Source organism: Ovis aries, chromosome 14 (assembly GCF_016772045.2).
Source record: "Ovis aries strain OAR_USU_Benz2616 breed Rambouillet chromosome 14, ARS-UI_Ramb_v3.0, whole genome shotgun sequence".
In the NCBI taxonomy this organism is placed as follows: domain Eukaryota; kingdom Metazoa; phylum Chordata; class Mammalia; order Artiodactyla; family Bovidae; genus Ovis; species Ovis aries.
This window is the reverse complement of record NC_056067.1, coordinates 25,933,350-25,951,428: the sequence shown is the minus strand read 5'-3', so window position 1 is coordinate 25,951,428 and position 18,079 is coordinate 25,933,350. Positions and strand designations below refer to the sequence as shown.

The 18,079-nt window shown below is 37.5% G+C and overlaps 1 protein-coding gene across 15 annotated transcripts in view; it reads left to right on the top strand.

The window, feature by feature from the left end:
* The window catches only part of CNOT1 (CCR4-NOT transcription complex subunit 1), an 83,855-nt gene that overhangs the window by 25,201 nt on the left and 40,575 nt on the right, over positions 1–18,079 (top strand). For 9 of the 15 annotated variants that reach the window (XM_060398355.1, XM_060398354.1, XM_042231736.2 and 6 more), the window contains exons 2-12: positions 2,145–2,420; positions 8,101–8,208; positions 9,068–9,166; positions 9,512–9,580; positions 9,668–9,722; positions 10,181–10,384; positions 12,264–12,432; positions 13,461–13,587; positions 13,730–13,840; positions 16,387–16,557; positions 16,942–17,069. In XM_060398355.1, coding sequence (XP_060254338.1) covers positions 2,319–2,420; positions 8,101–8,208; positions 9,068–9,166; positions 9,512–9,580; positions 9,668–9,722; positions 10,181–10,384; positions 12,264–12,432; positions 13,461–13,587; positions 13,730–13,840; positions 16,387–16,557; positions 16,942–17,069 — 1,343 coding nt within the window. In that variant the 5' untranslated portion in view covers positions 2,145–2,318. The remainder of the gene's footprint in view (positions 1–2,144; positions 2,421–8,100; positions 8,209–9,067; positions 9,167–9,511; positions 9,581–9,667; positions 9,723–10,180; positions 10,385–12,263; positions 12,433–13,460; positions 13,588–13,729; positions 13,841–16,386; positions 16,558–16,941; positions 17,070–18,079) is intronic. The other 6 variants (XM_060398360.1, XM_060398356.1, XM_060398361.1 and 3 more) reach the window with 1 other exon arrangement.

Genomic DNA, 18,079 nt, shown 5'->3' with positions numbered 1-18,079 from the left:
TGGGACCATGGCAGTGAAAGTGATAGGCCCTGACCACTGAATTGCCAGAAAAATCCCCCAAAATGAGCATTTTAGATTTTTAATAAAGAGGTCTTCTTTTGGCCCCTTTTAGTCACACAGTTCTGATGATAATGTTATCTGAAGGCATCTTAGCCAAGGACTTTCTGACTTAGAGTTTTTATTTTGAACTTGGGAGGTTATTGAGTGGTTTCTTGGACTTTTTTTTTTTTTTTTTTCTGGAAATGACCTGTATATAAGCTGCCTGGTTTAGCTTGGATATGAAGATTCTTGAAACAACCAGTGTTATATATGTGTAGCTCTGTTCATTTTTCCTCTAGTTCCTTTGGCTGATATTTTACCAAAATCTCAAGTAATCTACTTATTCTAAACTTACCTACCCTTCTGATGGGTTTTCCCCCCTTTTCTTTGACTTTTCTTTAAACATTTCTTTGAAAAAGAAAGGTGGAAAATAAAATACATACTTATGTGAAAACAATGTTAGAAACTAAAGAAGATATAAAAGGCAGTCTTCCACACTTTACCTTCTTACTCAGAGGTAGCTATTAAATACTTATTCAACAAAAATTCCTATGTCCTCACCCCCACCTGCAGGATCTTAGTTCCCTGACCTGGGATGAAACCTGGGCCTCTGCAGTGAGAGTCCTAACCACTGGCCTGGTTTATTTCTTAATTTATTTCTTCTTGTATTTCTTCATATTTAAGCAGTTACTTTTTGCTCTACTTTTTCTATTTGCTGTGATACACAGTATTTCACTGAAAATCTGTTTCCTTTGAGTTCTTGAGGTAATATACATCAAAAGATACAGTCTTAATTGTGGAATTATGGTTTTTGGAGTAATGCAAAAATCACTTTCTACAATATTGCCAATTTGAGTTTCAGAAAAGGTTGTACCAGTTAATAATGTTAACAGTCTTGGTGAAATATGCCATCATCATAATATGAAGGAAACAACTTGCTCTAAGAATTTATAGCAAGCATGTTAGTTACATATAATGGATAGATAGCATCAGTTTATCTTTGACTTCTTATATGGCATTACTTTAGAATAAACAAAAATGCCTTGCTACGTCCCCAAGATTCGCTTACTGTTTTTTTTCTCCCCAGAAAGATGTAGAGAAGAATAGCATAGGTAGAAACAAAACAGAACAAAGCAGGGTAGGCTTTCTACATTGTTAAGAAGTTATTAAAGGTTTAAATGCCCTTACCAAGGGGATTTTTATTTTTATTTTTTTCCCAAGGGGATTTTTAATCTTCATGAATTTCCTTTACCTTACGTAGTAAGTTCTGATGGTAATGAAGTTATGAGCAGATTTCTGATGGTGAAGCTGTGGATAAGCTCAGCTCCTTGCATTCAAAGATTCTTCTGTCAGCAGTGGTGCTTGGTGAATTCTTAAAAACTTGGAGTTGGGGGGGTGTGTGTATGTATATGTTGTGATACAGAATAGCCCTGTGTGTGTTGTGATACAGAATAGTTCCTGACTCAGCAGGTGGTTGGAATTAATAAAATGATAAGCACCCTGTCATTTTAGCTATATTGCTGCTTTGAGTTGCCTTTCTAAATTCTGTTACTGAGAAGTTTGAACAGTGCAGGAAGAAATTTGGTTTCTAGGGCCCTTAATTTACTTTTAAGTCAGCTGTTCAAATACTGAAACATATATTCTAAAATACAGCTTTGAAACCAAACTACTGTCTGATTCTGAAGCAATACATAAGTAGTAAGGTGAATAAATGGAATCTATAAATAAGTTGTAGACAGTGTGGGAAGAGGGATTGAGAATGTCAGATGAATGTTTCTTTCCACGAGCCCTAATTTTAGGGTAATACTTTCTTGTGGCTTCTAAAGGATGTAGTGTAAATTATCATTGAAATTGTTAAAGGAGAAGCCTCGTGTTACAGGACATCTTGCTAAAAATACAATCTTTTTTGAAGCGGATGGATGTATTTTCTTTTTATACTGCCCCTACCTAATTTTTCAAACTTGGCATCTTTTTATCAGTAATGGTTGAGACATCATAATTTTTTAAAAGGTCCTTGGTGGTATTTCAGGTCTTAAGATGGAGAGTTATTTAACCTCTTTTAATCCTAATAAATTACCTAATTAAATTTTTTTTATTCTAAATAGGTGCCATGTTTCAGAACAGAGTAAGACTCCTGGTAAAAAAGAACTGAAGACACTGTACGGACACCAGATACAGGCTGATTACAAAGAAAGCAGTAACCTGCCTCTGAGGTGACTAAAGGGGAATAATGGTGATTTTGCGCCGGGCTCGGCCGCCTGCTTCCGCCCCAACCAGCAATGAATCTTGACTCGCTCTCGCTGGCCTTGTCTCAAATCAGCTACCTGGTGGACAATTTAACCAAGAAAAACTACCGAGCCAGCCAGCAGGAAATACAGCATGTAAGTAAACTAGTGAGAAAGCAAGCATCATTAAAGGAATGAGTGAAGGAAATGAGTAAAGGAATACAGTGAAGAAAAATTGGAAATTTATGTGGGTATGCTGCATGAAAAATAACTTTGCCTCTTATTTCTAGTGATTTCAGCTTAATATATAGAAGAGATCTTACTTCATTGCTTTTTTCTACATTTTAGGATTCACAGATTTTGATTTTTCTATAAAGCTTAGGAATCTGGTCTGTTTGATTTTAGTCGGTCCCGTTTTCTTTTCTGCCTTAAAAAAAGTGAGATATACTTCACAAACTATAAAACTGATCCTTTTAAAATGTAAAATTTGCTAGTTCTTAGTATATTCATAAAGTTGTTTGGCTGTCGCCATCTAACTCGAGAATGTTCATCACCCCAAGAGGAAACACCTGAATCCATTAGCAGTTGCTTTCCATTTCTCCCTACCTCCAGCCATTGGCAACCACCAACCTACTTTTTGCCTCCATGGGTTTGCCTTTCTGAACATTTCATATAAATGGAATCATACCATATGAGGCATTTTGTTTCTGCCTTCTTTCACTAGTGTAAGTTTTCAAGGTTAATTCATGTTGAAGCATGCATCTGGATATTTAGGTTTGGTTCCACTTTTGGCTGTTGTAAATATTGTGGCTATCAACATTCATTTACACGTTTTGGATGGATGTTTATTTTAAATTTTGAGAGTATATACCAAAGAATGGAATTGCTGGGTCATATGGTAATTTAGGAGAACTGTGGTGGAAACTCAGTAAAAATCTTGGCCAGCTCCACAGGGAGAGCTGGAATGGATATCACAGTGGTCCCCTGGGGGTCCCAGATGGCTTGACCTTTGTATCCATGTTGTTGTATGAGGGCTGCCTCAGAAAGACCATGTGTTCTTGGGTAATATGATTCAGCTTAGACGAACACGGAAGGAGCCAATTGGAAGGGTACCTACAACTTTACCTTGAAGTGGGAAATATGGTGGCACTGCCTGGATTTCCCCCAGCAAGGCTCAATGTGGTCAACTTAATAGTATATTATAATTGGTTTGATCGTCTTCTCTACTCTGGAGACCTCAAAGTGTGGGACTGTCCTTTAGTCTCTGTCTCCTATACCTAACCTTTAGTGTTCAAGTGCATTTGAATTGAAATGAAAGAAGGAATAAATTATTTAATAATTAATTTTGAATGTTGATGCTAGAATGTTTGGTGTTAGCCTTGGGCTGAGGTTTTCAGTGTGTACAGATTTTCTTTAGACAAGTGTGGCCTCACTGGTACCTTTCAGATAACCCCCCCTATTTTACTTTGAGAATGGTAAGAAATTTAGAACTGGGATGGGAATAGGGTTCTAGTTCTTGACTCTGGATTTCCTTTGGTGATAGGTAAAGGCTTACTGCAGTTCTTAGCTGCCTAGTATTTATTTTTATAAATATTTAGGGGCTTCCACTGTGGCTCAGACAGTAAAGAATCTGTCTGCAATGCGGGAGACCCTTGTTAAGTCCCTGGGTTGGGAAGATCCCCTGGAGAAGGGATCTTCTCCAGTATTCTTGCCTGGAGAATTCCATGAACTGAGGAGCCCGGTGGGCTGTATAGTCCATGGGGTCACAAAGAGTTGGACACAACTGAGTGACTAACACTTTTCACTTGTTGTGGCTTAAATAGGTTGACAGGAATTGTGTTCCTTTTGTTCTTTCTTCTGCTGACAAGTAGGAAGAAGGAATATTTATCAGATTTTCTTTAGATGTATGAAATCTGTAAATGTGAATGAGCTGGCTAGTATTACTATGCTATAGGTGAAAAAGCAACTTGAGAATTTAATTTGCCCCCTTAGTCAGGATTTTACGATGTCCTTTAGAGAGTAACTCCTATAGTTGTTATTTTCTTTGAAAATATTTGTTGTCATTATTAAAGAAGATATGAGGACTTTGCTGGTGGTCCATTGGCTAAGACCCCACACTCCCAACGCAGGGGTCCTGGTTTGATTCCTGGTCAGGGAACTAGCTCCAACATGCTACAACTAAAGATCAAAGATCCCTCATGCTGCTGCTAAGACCCGGTGCTGCCAAAGAAATTAGTAAATATTTAAAAAGGTACTATATGAGTAAAATACAGAAAAATAAAATCAAGCCTGATTTTCCTACTCAGCTTTTTAATACTTGAGTAATTTTTGGTTTGCATTAAAAGTATTTTTATTATAAAAACATTTTATACTGTTCTTTAAATGATAGTCTCAATAAATTTAAAAATTTTATTAAAATTTCAATTATTTCATTTATAAAATGTAATAATACAGTTTTAAGATTTTATTAAAGATGATCTCAATCACACATGAGTAGGTATAATAGAACCCCCATGAATCTGTCATCTGGTTTCATTTACCATAAACCTAATCTCAATACCATTATCACATCTTTTTTTAAAACGCTCAGTAAGTCTTTTTTTTTTTTTTTTAATGTTATTAGAGTATAGTTGATTTACAGTGTTGGTTAGTTTCTGGTGTACAGCAGAGTGATTCAGTTATGTGTATGTATATTATTTTTTGTATTCTTTTCCATTATTGTTTTATTACAGGATACTGAATATAATTCTCTGTGTTGTAGAATAGGATGTTTATCCGGTAGGATGTGTTTATCCATTCTGTACAATAGTTTGCACCTGCTACTCTCAAATTCCCAATCCTCCTCCAAACCCTTCCCCCCAGCAGAATAGTTCTTAAGCATCAAATATCCAGTTAACATTAGCATTTTTTCAGTTGCCTCATTTAAAAAAATGTAAAAACTGTTGACTTGAGTCAGGACTGCTCCCCCATAGTTTGTTGCATTTTTATTAAATGTCTTTTAAAATCTATGGTTAATCCTTCTCTTCCCACCCCCTGCAGTTATTTTGTTAAATCAGATTGTCCTGTAGTTACCCACTGTCTGAATATTGCTGATTACATTCCTGGGGTGGTATTTTACATGTTCTTTACTTGCCTATAAATTGATAATTAAATTTGGGAACTTAATCAGATTAATTTTTCCTCCTCCCTTAGGACAATTTTATGTGTGGCAGTGTATATTTAATTAGGAGGTTCATAATGTCTAGTCTCTATTTTTGTGATTTTTGTCAGGCATTGTTCATTAACTGGATTTCATTGATTGTTAAGGATTGCAAAGTGGTAACATTCTAATTGTTAGCAGTTTTTATTAGTTGAAATAGTTCTGTAAATGGAAACTTGCCCTTACCACCTGTAATTGTCTGGTTGCCTGAAGTATGATTTATATAGAGGAAGGGCTTGATTCTGTTCGCTAGTTTTCAAAATGACTTATTTCCTAGCCTCCAAAATAAGACCAATGAATGATTTTTTAATATTAGAAATCTGCATATTTTTTTTAACATATTTGATGTGTTTGAATCCATTGAAAGTATTTTTGATATTCATCCATTATCCTTCTTGGCCAGTGAAAGCTTATTCTTATTGGCTTCCAAGTCCTTTGACCCTATTTTAAATTAAAAAAAAAAAAAAAAAAATTCCTCCTTCCTTCCTTGAGCCTTCGCTGCTGCATGGAATTTCTCCAGTTGCAGTGTCCCGGCTTCCCATTGTGGTACTTCTCTTGTTGCAGAGCACAAGCTCTAGGTGCACAGGCTTCAGTAGCTGGGGCACATGGTATCAGTTGCTCCATGACATGTGGGTCTTCTTGGACCAGGTATTGAGCTTATGTCCCCTGCATTGGTAGGCAGATTCTTAAACCACTGAATGACCAAGGAAGTCACTGAAGTTTCTTTTTTTTTTTTTTTTAATATGAGAGGCTAGAATAGGAAAAAAGTAGTCTTAGTTCCACCATCTTTTACTTAGGAGTTTGACAGTTTTGTCCTTAAATTAATGTCTTTTGTGTTAAAAGTAATCTTTTATGTCTCCCACAAAAATTTCTCATGTTCTTTTCAATATGTTAAACTGTTTGAATAGGTGCACTGTTTTTTATAAAGTAATCCGAAGCATTCATACAGATAATACACTAAAAACCCAGAACGAATCTTTTGGTTCATGGAGTCTGTTAATGTGCTGTTCAATAGACAGATTATTACTCTACATATACATTGTGCTAAGCTCTTTTCAATAACCTCAGATATGCAGATGACACCACCCTTATGGCAGAAAGTGAAGAGGAACTAAAAGCCTCTTGATGAAAGTGAAAGAGGAGAGTGAAAAAGTTGGCTTAAAGCTCAACATTCAGAAAATGAAGATCATAGCATCTGGTCCCATCACTTCATGGGAAGTAGATGGGGAAACGGTGGAAACAGTGTCAGACTTTATTTTTTATATAATCACTGCAGATGGTGATCACAGCCATGAAAATAAAAGACACTTACTCTTTGGAAGGAAAGTTATGACCAACCTAGATAGCATATTCAAAAGCAGAAACATTATTGCCAACAAAGGTCCGTCTAGTCAAGACTGTGGTTTTTCCAGTGGTCATGTATGGATGTGATAGTTGGACTGTGAAGAAAGCTGAGTGCCAAAGAATTGATGCTTTTGAACTGTGGTGCTGGAGAAGACCCTTGAGACTGCAAGGAGATCCAACCAGTCTATTCTAAAGGAGATTAGTCCTGGGTGTTCTTTGGAAGGAGTGATGCTAAAGCTGAAACTCCAGTACTTTGGTCACCTCATGCGAAGAGTTGACTCATTGGAAAAGACTCTGATGCTGGGAGGGATTGGGGGCAGGAGGAGAAGGGGACGGCAGAGGATGAGATGGCTGGATGGTATCACCGACTTGGTGGACGTGAGTCTGAGTGAACTCTGGGAGTTGGTGATGGACAGGGAGGCCTGGCGTGCTGCGATTCATGGGGTTGCAAAGAGTCGGACACGACTGAGTGACTGAACTGAACTGAAGCTCTTTTCTTGACTAGATATGACATGAGCACAGATACATAAATTCCCAGTTCTCACTTATAGTCTAGTGAGACGTAGAAAATAGAAAATTATCTGGTGATGTACCATGGAGAGAAGTAAAATTATCTGGTGATGTACCGTGGAGAGAAGTAAAGCAGGGTGAGGGGTGATGATGGCAGGTCATATTGCTATTTTAGGGAGGGTAATTAGGAAACCTCTCACTGATGAAGTGACTTTAGAGCAGAAACCTAAAGGAGGTGAGAAGACAAACCGTTTTTAAATACCTGGAGTTTTTTAGTTAGAGGGAATAGCATTGGTAAATTTGAGCAACAGCCAGAAGCTCAGGGCTAGTACTAATAATCAGATCAGTTCCTTTAGGGCTGTTCCCTGTGGGCTATTATTATAAAAGTTGCAGTTGTGTTAGATTTCAGGTTATACTCTTTAGGGTAAAAACAACAATGGACAGAAAAAGTGAGGCTCCCACGAGTGCAGTTTGTTATAAAATTGTTGCCTTACAACTTCAATGGGTCATTTGTGCTGTTTGATATTTTTGGTGTAGAGGGGAATCAATGTACACAATTAGGTGGGGCTAATTCCTGATAGTTTCTATTTTTCTTTCCTTCTTGCTAGTGCCTGTAGGAAGCATTTTAAAAATATGTAATCACAAAATATTGGCACCTCCATCTCAATTCCTAGAACTCTTATTCCAGAATGAACAGTTATGTAATTTGGGATGTTGTCCTAGAGGTGAATTAAAAAAAATCACTCAGTTTTGACTATAAACTTGTATTTTTGGTCTTTTTAGATTGTGAATCGGCACGGTCCTGAGGCAGACAGGCATTTGTTACGCTGCCTATTTTCGCATGTGGATTTCAGTGGCGATGGTAAAAGCAGTGGCAAAGATTTTCATCAGGTATTTGGGGCTTACACAGTATATATTCGTTCAGATCCAATTTTTCCCTGAGTTGCATTTTGGGCATAGTTGCATAGCGGATCACACATACAAATAGGATCCAGAAATAATCTTAGCTGAATGGCTTAAAGATAGAGGGACTTCTTCTTTTCTTATCCTTCTCTTCTCTTCTCTTCTCTTGCCTGGCTGAAGAACGCAATGGCAACCACTCCAGTACTCTTGCCTGGAAAATCCCATGGACGGAGGAGCCTTGTAGGCTGCAGTCCATGGGGTCTCAAGGAGTCGGACATGACTGAGCAACTTCCCTTTCTCTTTTCCCTTTCATGCATTGGAGAAGGAAATGGCAGCCCACTCCAGTTCTTGCCTGGAGAATCTCAGGGACTGGGGAGCCTGGTGGGCTGCCGTCTCTGAGGTCGCACAGAGTTGGACACGACTGAAGCGACTTAGCAGCAGCAGCACCAGCAGACCGTTATAGCTACACAATTCAGGCTTAGAGAACTGGGAATGAGACCTGCTTGAAGGAAGCGGGACTGTAGGGCAGTCCTGCTTGACAAGTAAGTTAGGCAGAAAGAAGATCTCTTGTCCTAGATCCAGTTCTATGGCTTGATTCTTAATCTGGGAGCAGTTTGTCATGATATTATGGTGACCTTGTCAATGGACTCTCTCCTGCAGAGGTTTTGGTTAACACTTCTTGTTAATAGACTTTGGTAGTTTCAGTGGGATTTTTAAAGAGCTGATTTTGATAATGTAGGAACAGTATACAGTATCAGGTTACCCTTTAATATTCTGAGCAATGCTGCTTCTGTTTATGCAAGGTAATGACTGAGTGCTAATGAAATTTTATTTTTTATTTTTAAAGACTCAGTTTCTGATTCAGGAGTGTGCGTCACTGATTACGAAGCCAAATTTTATCTCAACGCTGTCCTATGCCATTGATAATCCATTGCACTATCAGAAGGTTGGTATTCCTTTTAGTAGCCCTAAGATGTAATTTCTTATTAGATGTTGTAAAAAACCCTTAATCCTTGATCTTGTATCATATTTTAATTTAAAAACTTCAAATACCTACTTTGGGGGGTTTTATAGCTTTCTAACAAAGTCAGGGTAGTTTGATAATAATTAGAACCTTAATAAAACCGGGTCATATCAAGGCTTAAGCTTGTCAGAACACAGTTCCACAACTGTTGCTAGCCTCACTACAAATTTGTCACTCCTCTGCAGCACCATAATTGGGTGAACAGATGCTTTTATAGATCTGAAAATTGTATGCTCCTATTTTAAAATAAAGTTTGGTTTGTTTCAGAGTTTAAAGCCTGCACCCCACTTATTTGCCCAGCTGAGTAAAGTTCTCAAGTTAAGCAAAGTACAAGAGGTAAGTGATTTAAGAAAAGAGATATGCAGAATTAGCAATAAAACAACTATTTGTACTCTTTGGTCAATCTGACCCTTCTTGTTTCAGGTAATTTTTGGCCTTGCCCTCTTGAATTCTTCCAGCACAGATCTCAGAGGTTTTGGTAAGTTCTTCTTTCCTGTAGTGAGGTTAGAGTCTTTAAAATCTGTGGATTTCTGAATTTTGAATTTCCATAGTTTAGAGAGTATGATTATTTTTGTTTGATCTCCTTTGTGTGTATATAGTAAGAACACATTAAAATTTGCCTTCATAACCATTTTCAAATGTATAATTCAGTAGGGTTAACTGTTCACATTGTTATGTAGTGGATGTCTGGAACTTCTTTGTTCTGAAAAACTCAAGCTCTGTACCTGTTCAGAAATTCTCTACCCCCTCACCAAACCCTTGGCAATTGGTCTTTTATTTTATGTCTGCCAGCTAGAGCTGTGAAAACACAGAGGGTAAAGGGTGAGTTGGTGAATGAGAACGATGGTCATCTATCTACATTTTGATGGTATGTGACTTCTGACCTGTTGTGGTGCAAAAATAACTTGTTTGTTTGTTTGTTTACTTCCCTTCTAGCTGCCCAGTTTATCAAACAGAAGCTTCCAGATCTTCTGCGTTCTTACATTGACGCAGACGTCAGTGGAAATCAGGAAGGTGGCTTCCAAGATATAGCAATAGAGGTCCTACACCTCCTCCTGTCCCATCTCCTCTTTGGGCAGAAGGGAGCCTTTGGAGTTGGACAGGAACAGATAGACGCCTTTCTTAAGACGCTGCGCAGAGGTAAAAAGACTGTCTGTAGCCTATAAAAGATGATACAAAAGATGGTTTTTTTGGATGAACACACGTGGCAAAGGGATTTTAGAATACAAATGAAGACAGTGATTTACCTTTCTGTTAAGTTGATAATCTTTGAGAAGGAAGAGAGTATTTTATAATTTAAAATACAAAAGTGATAAAAGCCTTGTAATAGAAACAGTATAATGTGAAGAGTACTTCACCGACAATCTTGTTGTCTAAGTGCCACCTCAGTTTGGGCTTGGTGTATTTCCACGTGGTCAGATTTTTCCCTTTTATGGGAGACAGAGACTGCGGTATTATGGCATGTTCTTTTTGGTTTGAAAGAAATTGATCACTCTTGATATACCCACTTTACCTCTTTGGCTGCTGGCATTGTGCTCAGATAACTCCTGGTTCTGTTGTTGCCACCTTCCTTTCAGAGATCTTTAAAACAAATCTTATAGTGGACTAGCCACTATCCATTTTTACTGTCATTATTGTTTTCTTAACGTTTATATAATTTATATTAAAATTTATATAATTTTAAACTACATTAACTTTCTCAGTAATAGGAAGTTTTCCACTTGTCAGTGAAATGAAGAGACATGGATGTACCAGTTGTTTCTGATGCCTTCCTTGCATGGGAATTGATAGCTCTGTGTGACATTTTAGAGTGATATATAGGGTGTGAAGTATATAGTGATATATAGGAACAACAGACTGGTTCCAAATAGGAAAAGGAGTACATCAAGGCTGTATATTGTCACCCTGCTTATTTAACTTATATGCAGAGTACATCATGAGAAAACACTGGGCTTATGGAAGCACAGGCTGGAATCAAGATTGCTGGGAGAAATATCAATAACCTCAGATATGCAGATGACACTACCCTTATGGCAGAAAGTGAAGAAGAACTAAGGAGCCTCTTGATGAAAGTGAAAGAGGAGAGTGAAAAAGTTGGCTTAAAACTCAACATTCAGAAAACTAAGATCATGGCATCCAGTCCTATCACTTCATGGCAAATAGATGGGAAAACAGTGGCTGACAGTTTTCTGGGCTCCAAAATCACTGCAGATGGTGACTGCAGCCATGAAATTAAAAGATATTTACTCCTTGGAAGGAAACTTATGACCAACCCAGACAGCATATTGAAAAGCAGAGACATTACTTTGCCAACAAAGGTCCGTTTAGTCAAGGCTGTGGTTTTTCCAGTAGTCATGTCTGGATGTGAGAATTGGACTGTGAAGAAAGCTGAGTGCCAAAGAATTGATGCTTTTGAATTGTGGTGTTGGAGAAGACTCTTGAGAGTCCCTTGGACTGCAAGGAGATCCAACCAGTCCATCCTAAAGGAGATCAGTCCTGGGTGTTCATTGGAAGGACTGATTTTGAAGCTGAAACTCCGATACTTTGGCCACCTGATGCAAAGAATTGACTCATTGGAAAAGACCCTGATGCTGGGAAAGATTGAGGTCAAGAGAAGAGAATAACAGAGGATGAGATGGTTGGATGGCATCACCGACTCAATGGACATGGGTTTGGGTGGACTCCAGGAGTTGGTGAATTGCATGCTGCAATTCATGGGGTCGCAAAGCGTCGGACACAACTGAACTGAACTGAACTGATAGGGTGTGACTTGGTCAATAGATAATGGGATATAAAAGAATTAAAAATATACTCACGACCGTTATATATGACAAAGGAACATTCAAATTTTAGAATTGGTGTTGAAGTCATAGTTTGGACTGGGCTAGCCGGGTTGGAAAAAACTGAATTTGAGTATGAACTTGTCAAAGACTCAGGTTTGAGGGACTTCTAAAGAGTAAAAGAGGACAGTTCGTTTTTAATCAATATAACAGTTATAATTATCTTCTTCCTTTCTCAGATTTTCCCCAGGAACGCTGTCCCGTGGTGCTTGCACCACTTTTATACCCTGAAAAACGGGACATTCTAATGGACAGAATCCTGCCTGATTCCGGAGGGGTAGCTAAAACCATGATGGAGAGCTCTTTGGCTGATTTTATGCAAGAAGTGGGCTATGGCTTTTGTGCAAGGTTGGTAGTAAGGCATTTTAAACCTCTGATTACTCTTAGGACAAGTACAGTGTCATTTTTTAAAGCAAGTTCCTGATGATTCCTTGATGTGTTTTCTTTGCCTCTCAAGAATTTTGCTTCTAAATTCAATCTTCCACATATTAGTTTGGCACCTATTAGTGTTTTGGTGGCTAAATTTCTACTTCTCCACCCCCCCTAGTTGCTCACATTTATGATTCAGGGGTTCCTAGCCTAGTTGGCATGTTAGGCATTTTTAGCTTTTGAGAGAGAAAGGGCATTGCAGCAAGTGTTAATGGGACTGTGTCCCATCCAGCATGCCTGATTTGCTCCTGCCTGCTCCCACCCTCAATTTCCTCACTGTGCCTTGATTTTTACAGTCTTCCTTTTCTGGCCTTTCATACCCTGCCTCTCAAATATTTTCCCCACCTGCCAGGGGCATCAGAGGAAATTGCTTACCCTCATGGTAGCACTTAGACTATTAAACAGTGGATCATTAATGTTTCTTCTGAGAATATATTATTAAGGGCGTTTATGTGCTTTAGTTTGACTGTAAGTGTAACATTTAATATTTTTAAAACTCATGTAAATCACATTTCCACTTACATTTGAAAGTGTATTTCTTATGTGTATGTATGTGCCTGGCATAAAACTTCTGTTGGTGCAAAGTGAAAAAAAGTACATTTTCAAGGCTTTGTACATATCAGAATAACCCTTGATTGGTATAAATCAAGTTATTCTTTAAAATACTGTTATTCAAAGATTGAGGAGGATAATTTTGTTTCTTTTTGAAAGATACTACTCTTAATTCATAGTTCCTTCTTTCATCAGTATTTTAAACTTTTTTCTTAACTGGGCATTTTTTCCATTACTTGCTGTGTAAAAGTAAGAAGAAATGAAGTGTATTACTCTATGTTACGTATTATTTTATGTTAGTAAAACTAGTGATTTCACTCAAAGACTCAGATGAGTGTTTATCTTAACTTTGGTGTTGAGGGTGCTAGTTTTCTGAAGTTAAATTTTTGTTTCAGTATTGAAGAATGTCGCAATATAATCATGCAGTTTGGTGTTCGGGAGGTCACAGCTGCCCAGGTTGCAAGAGTGTTAGGAATGATGGCTCGAACTCATTCAGGATTAACAGATGGGATTCCATTACAGGTAAGTGTGTCCATCAGCTATTTCACAAAGTGAATTAATGTCCTACCCTTTTTATTTTATTAAGTCAGTATGATTGTTCTATCAATCTGAGCTGAACACATGCAGTAGTTGGCTTTGTTTAATTCATTTTTTACTCTTACAGAGTATCTCTGCTCCTGGCAGTGGAATCTGGAGTGATGGAAAAGATAAAAGTGATGGAGCACAGGCACACACATGGAATGTAGAAGTCTTGATCGATGTTCTCAAAGAACTGGTGAGTGCATGTAATGTTGTATATTTATGATGTTAGTAAGGTATAGCCCAGAGAATGAAAATTTTAATGAGTAAAGTGCCTGGCTGAATGAGGGCTGCACTGTTCTGTAATTTCTGACTTCATTGGCTTAAATGTAATGAAACATCAGAAATAGTTATGTACTGGAAATAGCACATAGTCAAACTCTAGCTTTGTTCATAATGAATTGTTGCTATGCAGTTCTGAATCACACTGATGAGATTATTTGCTGGTGGTTACTGTGTGGTTTTTAGGGAAGGATGAATTTGTTACCAAGTAATGATTATATGAAGAATTATTGAGGAGAAAGTCTGAATGTTTTCTGGAAGGTGTAACAAAAACCCTGCCAACTTTGTTTGTGATGGGTAGGAATAATAAAAATCAATACATCTCGTACTAGTTCCACTTCTAGACTATCCATAACTAAATAATTGGCTCCCAAATAAAAAGTATTTCTCCTAAAATAAAAAGTACCTCTCCTAAGATGTTGAAATGTTAAATAAAAGGGTGAAACTTCTAGTTATTAAAAGGGAGTGTGGAGTCAAGATCAAGATGTAATATTCCAGGCTTGTTCATAAAATGTCAAGAAACTACATATAAGGCTAACGACTACACACACACACATAACATTCTTGGTAAGGTGTCAGGTCATTTATCCCATATTTCAGTTTTAGTTTTCTACATATGTACTTAGAGGCAGAACTGAATAACAAGGAATTGTACCATTCTCTGTATGACCTTAACATCAAAGGGGTTTCCCTTTATTTTTCTTAATAGTAAATGGGTTTATGGTGTTCAAACCTATTAAAAAAAATAACTTGATAATGGCAGAAATTTTGGAAAGTGAAATGAAAAGCAAAATAAAATCACAGTTTTATCACTTATGGATAACCAGTTACTTGTTCTTAACCTGTGGCTGTCTATAAAATGAAAACATGCTTTTCTCTCTGTTTCATCACAGTAGTTTATTGCCTTATTGACAATACTCTCTTTTTTAATTGTAGACAAGGACAGTGTTCCGTGTTATCTGAACCTGTGTTGTTTTGATTTCAGAGTGCAAAGGCTATAAATTAAATACTTTCAGTGTGGATTTGAATAGTTGAATTAGTAATACTTTCCTCTTCCTTTTTCTTCTTATATATTTGAGTTTCTGTACATTTTTTTGTAGACAGGGAGCAGAGGACAATTTCAGACACACATTGGGTTAATAATTTATTTGTTTTTGTTGACTACCCAAGATGGAAGGAGGAAACCATAGGGGCACACCTGTGGACTTCCCAAACTTAACCTCTTTCTAGGAATGCTATTTAATAGTATATTTATGATTCTGTTCTGTCACATTCAGTCCTTGAAACAAACTGTAGGAAAAAATCTCAACTCTGAATGCTGTTGTTGCCTTAGAGTGAATATCCCAACTGAGGTTTACTCTTTGTACTGTATACAAAGCAAGTGTTAAAGTCTTCAGAGAAGTCACCTTAAAGCAAAACTAAACTGGATATGATGCTTTGGTTGGAGATTTAATTTTGAAGTATGCACATCCTTTTTTTTTTCCCCTTTCAAGCACAGAATATTCTTTTTTTTTTTTTTCCATTTTTGCCACACAATGTGGCATGCAGGATCTTAGCCCCCCACCCAGGGATCCAACTTGTGCTCATGACATTGGGAGCTCAGAGTCTTAACCACTGGGACACCCACTTGGGACACCAGAGAAGTCCCAAGCACAAAATATTCTTATTGCTTGGTGCAGAGTGTTTGGTAAATGATCTTATATAAACTTGTTTCCTGTGCTTTGTGTTTCTTTAAGGAATCTCATCGTGCTTTTATGAATACTTTCTCATAAAACATTTTTGAATAGAATTTTTTAGTCATTTTGACAGAAAGAATTTAGATCATTTTTCCTAATGCATACATTGAGATACTTTTAGGGAAGCTCTTTAAGATTGACATTTGGGATAATTGATTTATCTTTGCCACTTCGTTCCAAAGTAATGAAATCTTACTGTAAAGAAGAGGCATTATTGGGATGGGTATGTTCATTGCACTAAGTAGAGGAAGAGAGATTTCCCCATTATGTTCTCAGATGTATTCAGAAGTATATCATGAGCTGAAAGGTTGGAGTTGCTTGCTGAAAGATTGGAGTTACTTACTAGTAGAGTTGGTTTATTTTGAATATTAAGAATTTGCTTTTCTGAGACTCCTGGTGGTCCACTGGTTAAGAATCTGCCTTGCAGTGCTGGAGATACAGACTCGATCCATGGTCACTAAACTAAGATCCCATATGCCGTGGGGCAGCTAAGCCCATGTGGTGCAATGAAGACCCAGCACAACCAAAATAAAAATAAAAAAAATTTTTGAAAAGAATATACCTCTTGTAAGACTTTTTGGTAATGCCAGAAAGATTTAGATGATTTTGTGTCTATAATTAGACCATCTTAATTGAGCTAAAGATTTAATGTGACTCTTTGGATAAAGCAGTCAAAATATGTGCACTTTTGTTCTTTAAACTTTGAAGTGCTTTTCTTTTTTAGAATCCGAGTTTGAATTTCAAGGAAGTAACTTATGAACTGGACCATCCTGGGTTTCAAATTCGTGACAGTAAAGGACTTCATAATGTAGTCTATGGCATTCAAAGGGGTCTGGGTATGGAAGTGTTCCCTGTAGATCTCATATACAGACCTTGGAAACATGCAGAAGGCCAGGTAAGTGAATAGTGTTTAGCTACAGAAGAGACACAAAATAACAACTAACATAGTGACATCTATCCTTTGATTAAAATATCGCTTTAAAGTAGAATTTGTTTTGCATTGCTCAGAAAAGCAGAGACTCCTGTGAATTTTGAAGAAACATTATTATAGTTTAATATCAGACTCAGCTGAAGTGTAGCAATCGGTTTTCCCAGTATTTTATGGATGTTTGTCTCCAGGGTTGTCATGCACCTTATTTTGTCTGAAAGATCAAATAATTAAGATTTTAAAGGGAAATTTCTGATAACCTTAAGATTGAAATTAGCCTTGTTAAAATGTTTCAGTTTTTTAACATCCACAGTCATTTATGGTAGTAAGGACTTTTTTCTCTTTTTCCAGCTCTCCTTCATTCAGCATTCCCTTATAAATCCAGAGATCTTCTGTTTTGCCGACTATCCCTGTCATACTGTTGCCACTGATATTCTGAAAGCACCACCAGAGGATGACAATCGAGAAATTGCCACATGGTAAACACTCTTCATCTAGCTTTTCTTGAAAGGATCACTTCTACTTTTTTGAAATATAAGATTAATAGTTAGCCAACTACATAGTTAAAGATTTAAATGAAATAGTACTTTTAGCAAGCCTGCTTACCCTAAATTTTATATAGTAGGATGTTCTTGGGTGAAAAATCTCTATTTAGTCCCCTTATCACTAGATACATCTTTCTTCTTGTAATATCTGCCATTGTATATTTTCGGAAACAGACACGTTGGAAGATTTGCATTTCTCTGTTAGGGTTAAATCCCTTTCTTTTCTCTGTAGATTTTGCTTGCTTGCTTTTGTAAGTGGCTCAAAGTGGCCAACTCATGAAATCTCAAACTTTAAGTTAATTATCTATTTTCTTTGAGTTTCAATTCCAAATTTCTGAGGGAGAATCTGATTGGCTGAGTTGGTTTCTCCTGAAACTTCAGTCATTCCTTTCTGAGGGATGGGTGTGCATTACTATTACAATACACTCATGGCTATAGGGAGTGGGCATGGGCTGTTTTGGTCCTCAAAGACATCTACTTTATAATGTTTTTTCCATTTTTTCCAACCATACTCTACTGGGACACTTTCCCAACATGAACAGATAGTGTTTGAGGGGAGAGGGGAGAGAGGAGGACGTGTTGTGGCTGTTATTTTTAGGACAGTATAAAGCCCTATTGGGCTTGCCAGGTGGCACCAGTAGTAAAGAACCCTCCTGAGAATGCAGGAGACTTAAGAGATGCGGGTTCAATCCCTGGTTTGGGAAGATCCCCTGGAGTAGGAAATGGCAATCCACTCCAGTATTCTTGCCTGGAGAATCCCCATGGATAGAGGACCCTGGCAGGCTACAGTCCATAGGGTCACACAGAGTCAGACACAAGTGAAGCGACTTAGCATGCATGCACGCACAAAGCCCTATTGCCATCATCTTATAAAACAAAGGATGGTAAACTTTGCCTGTAAAGGGTTTAACATCTGGCTTTGTAGGCCAGATGGTCTCTGTGCA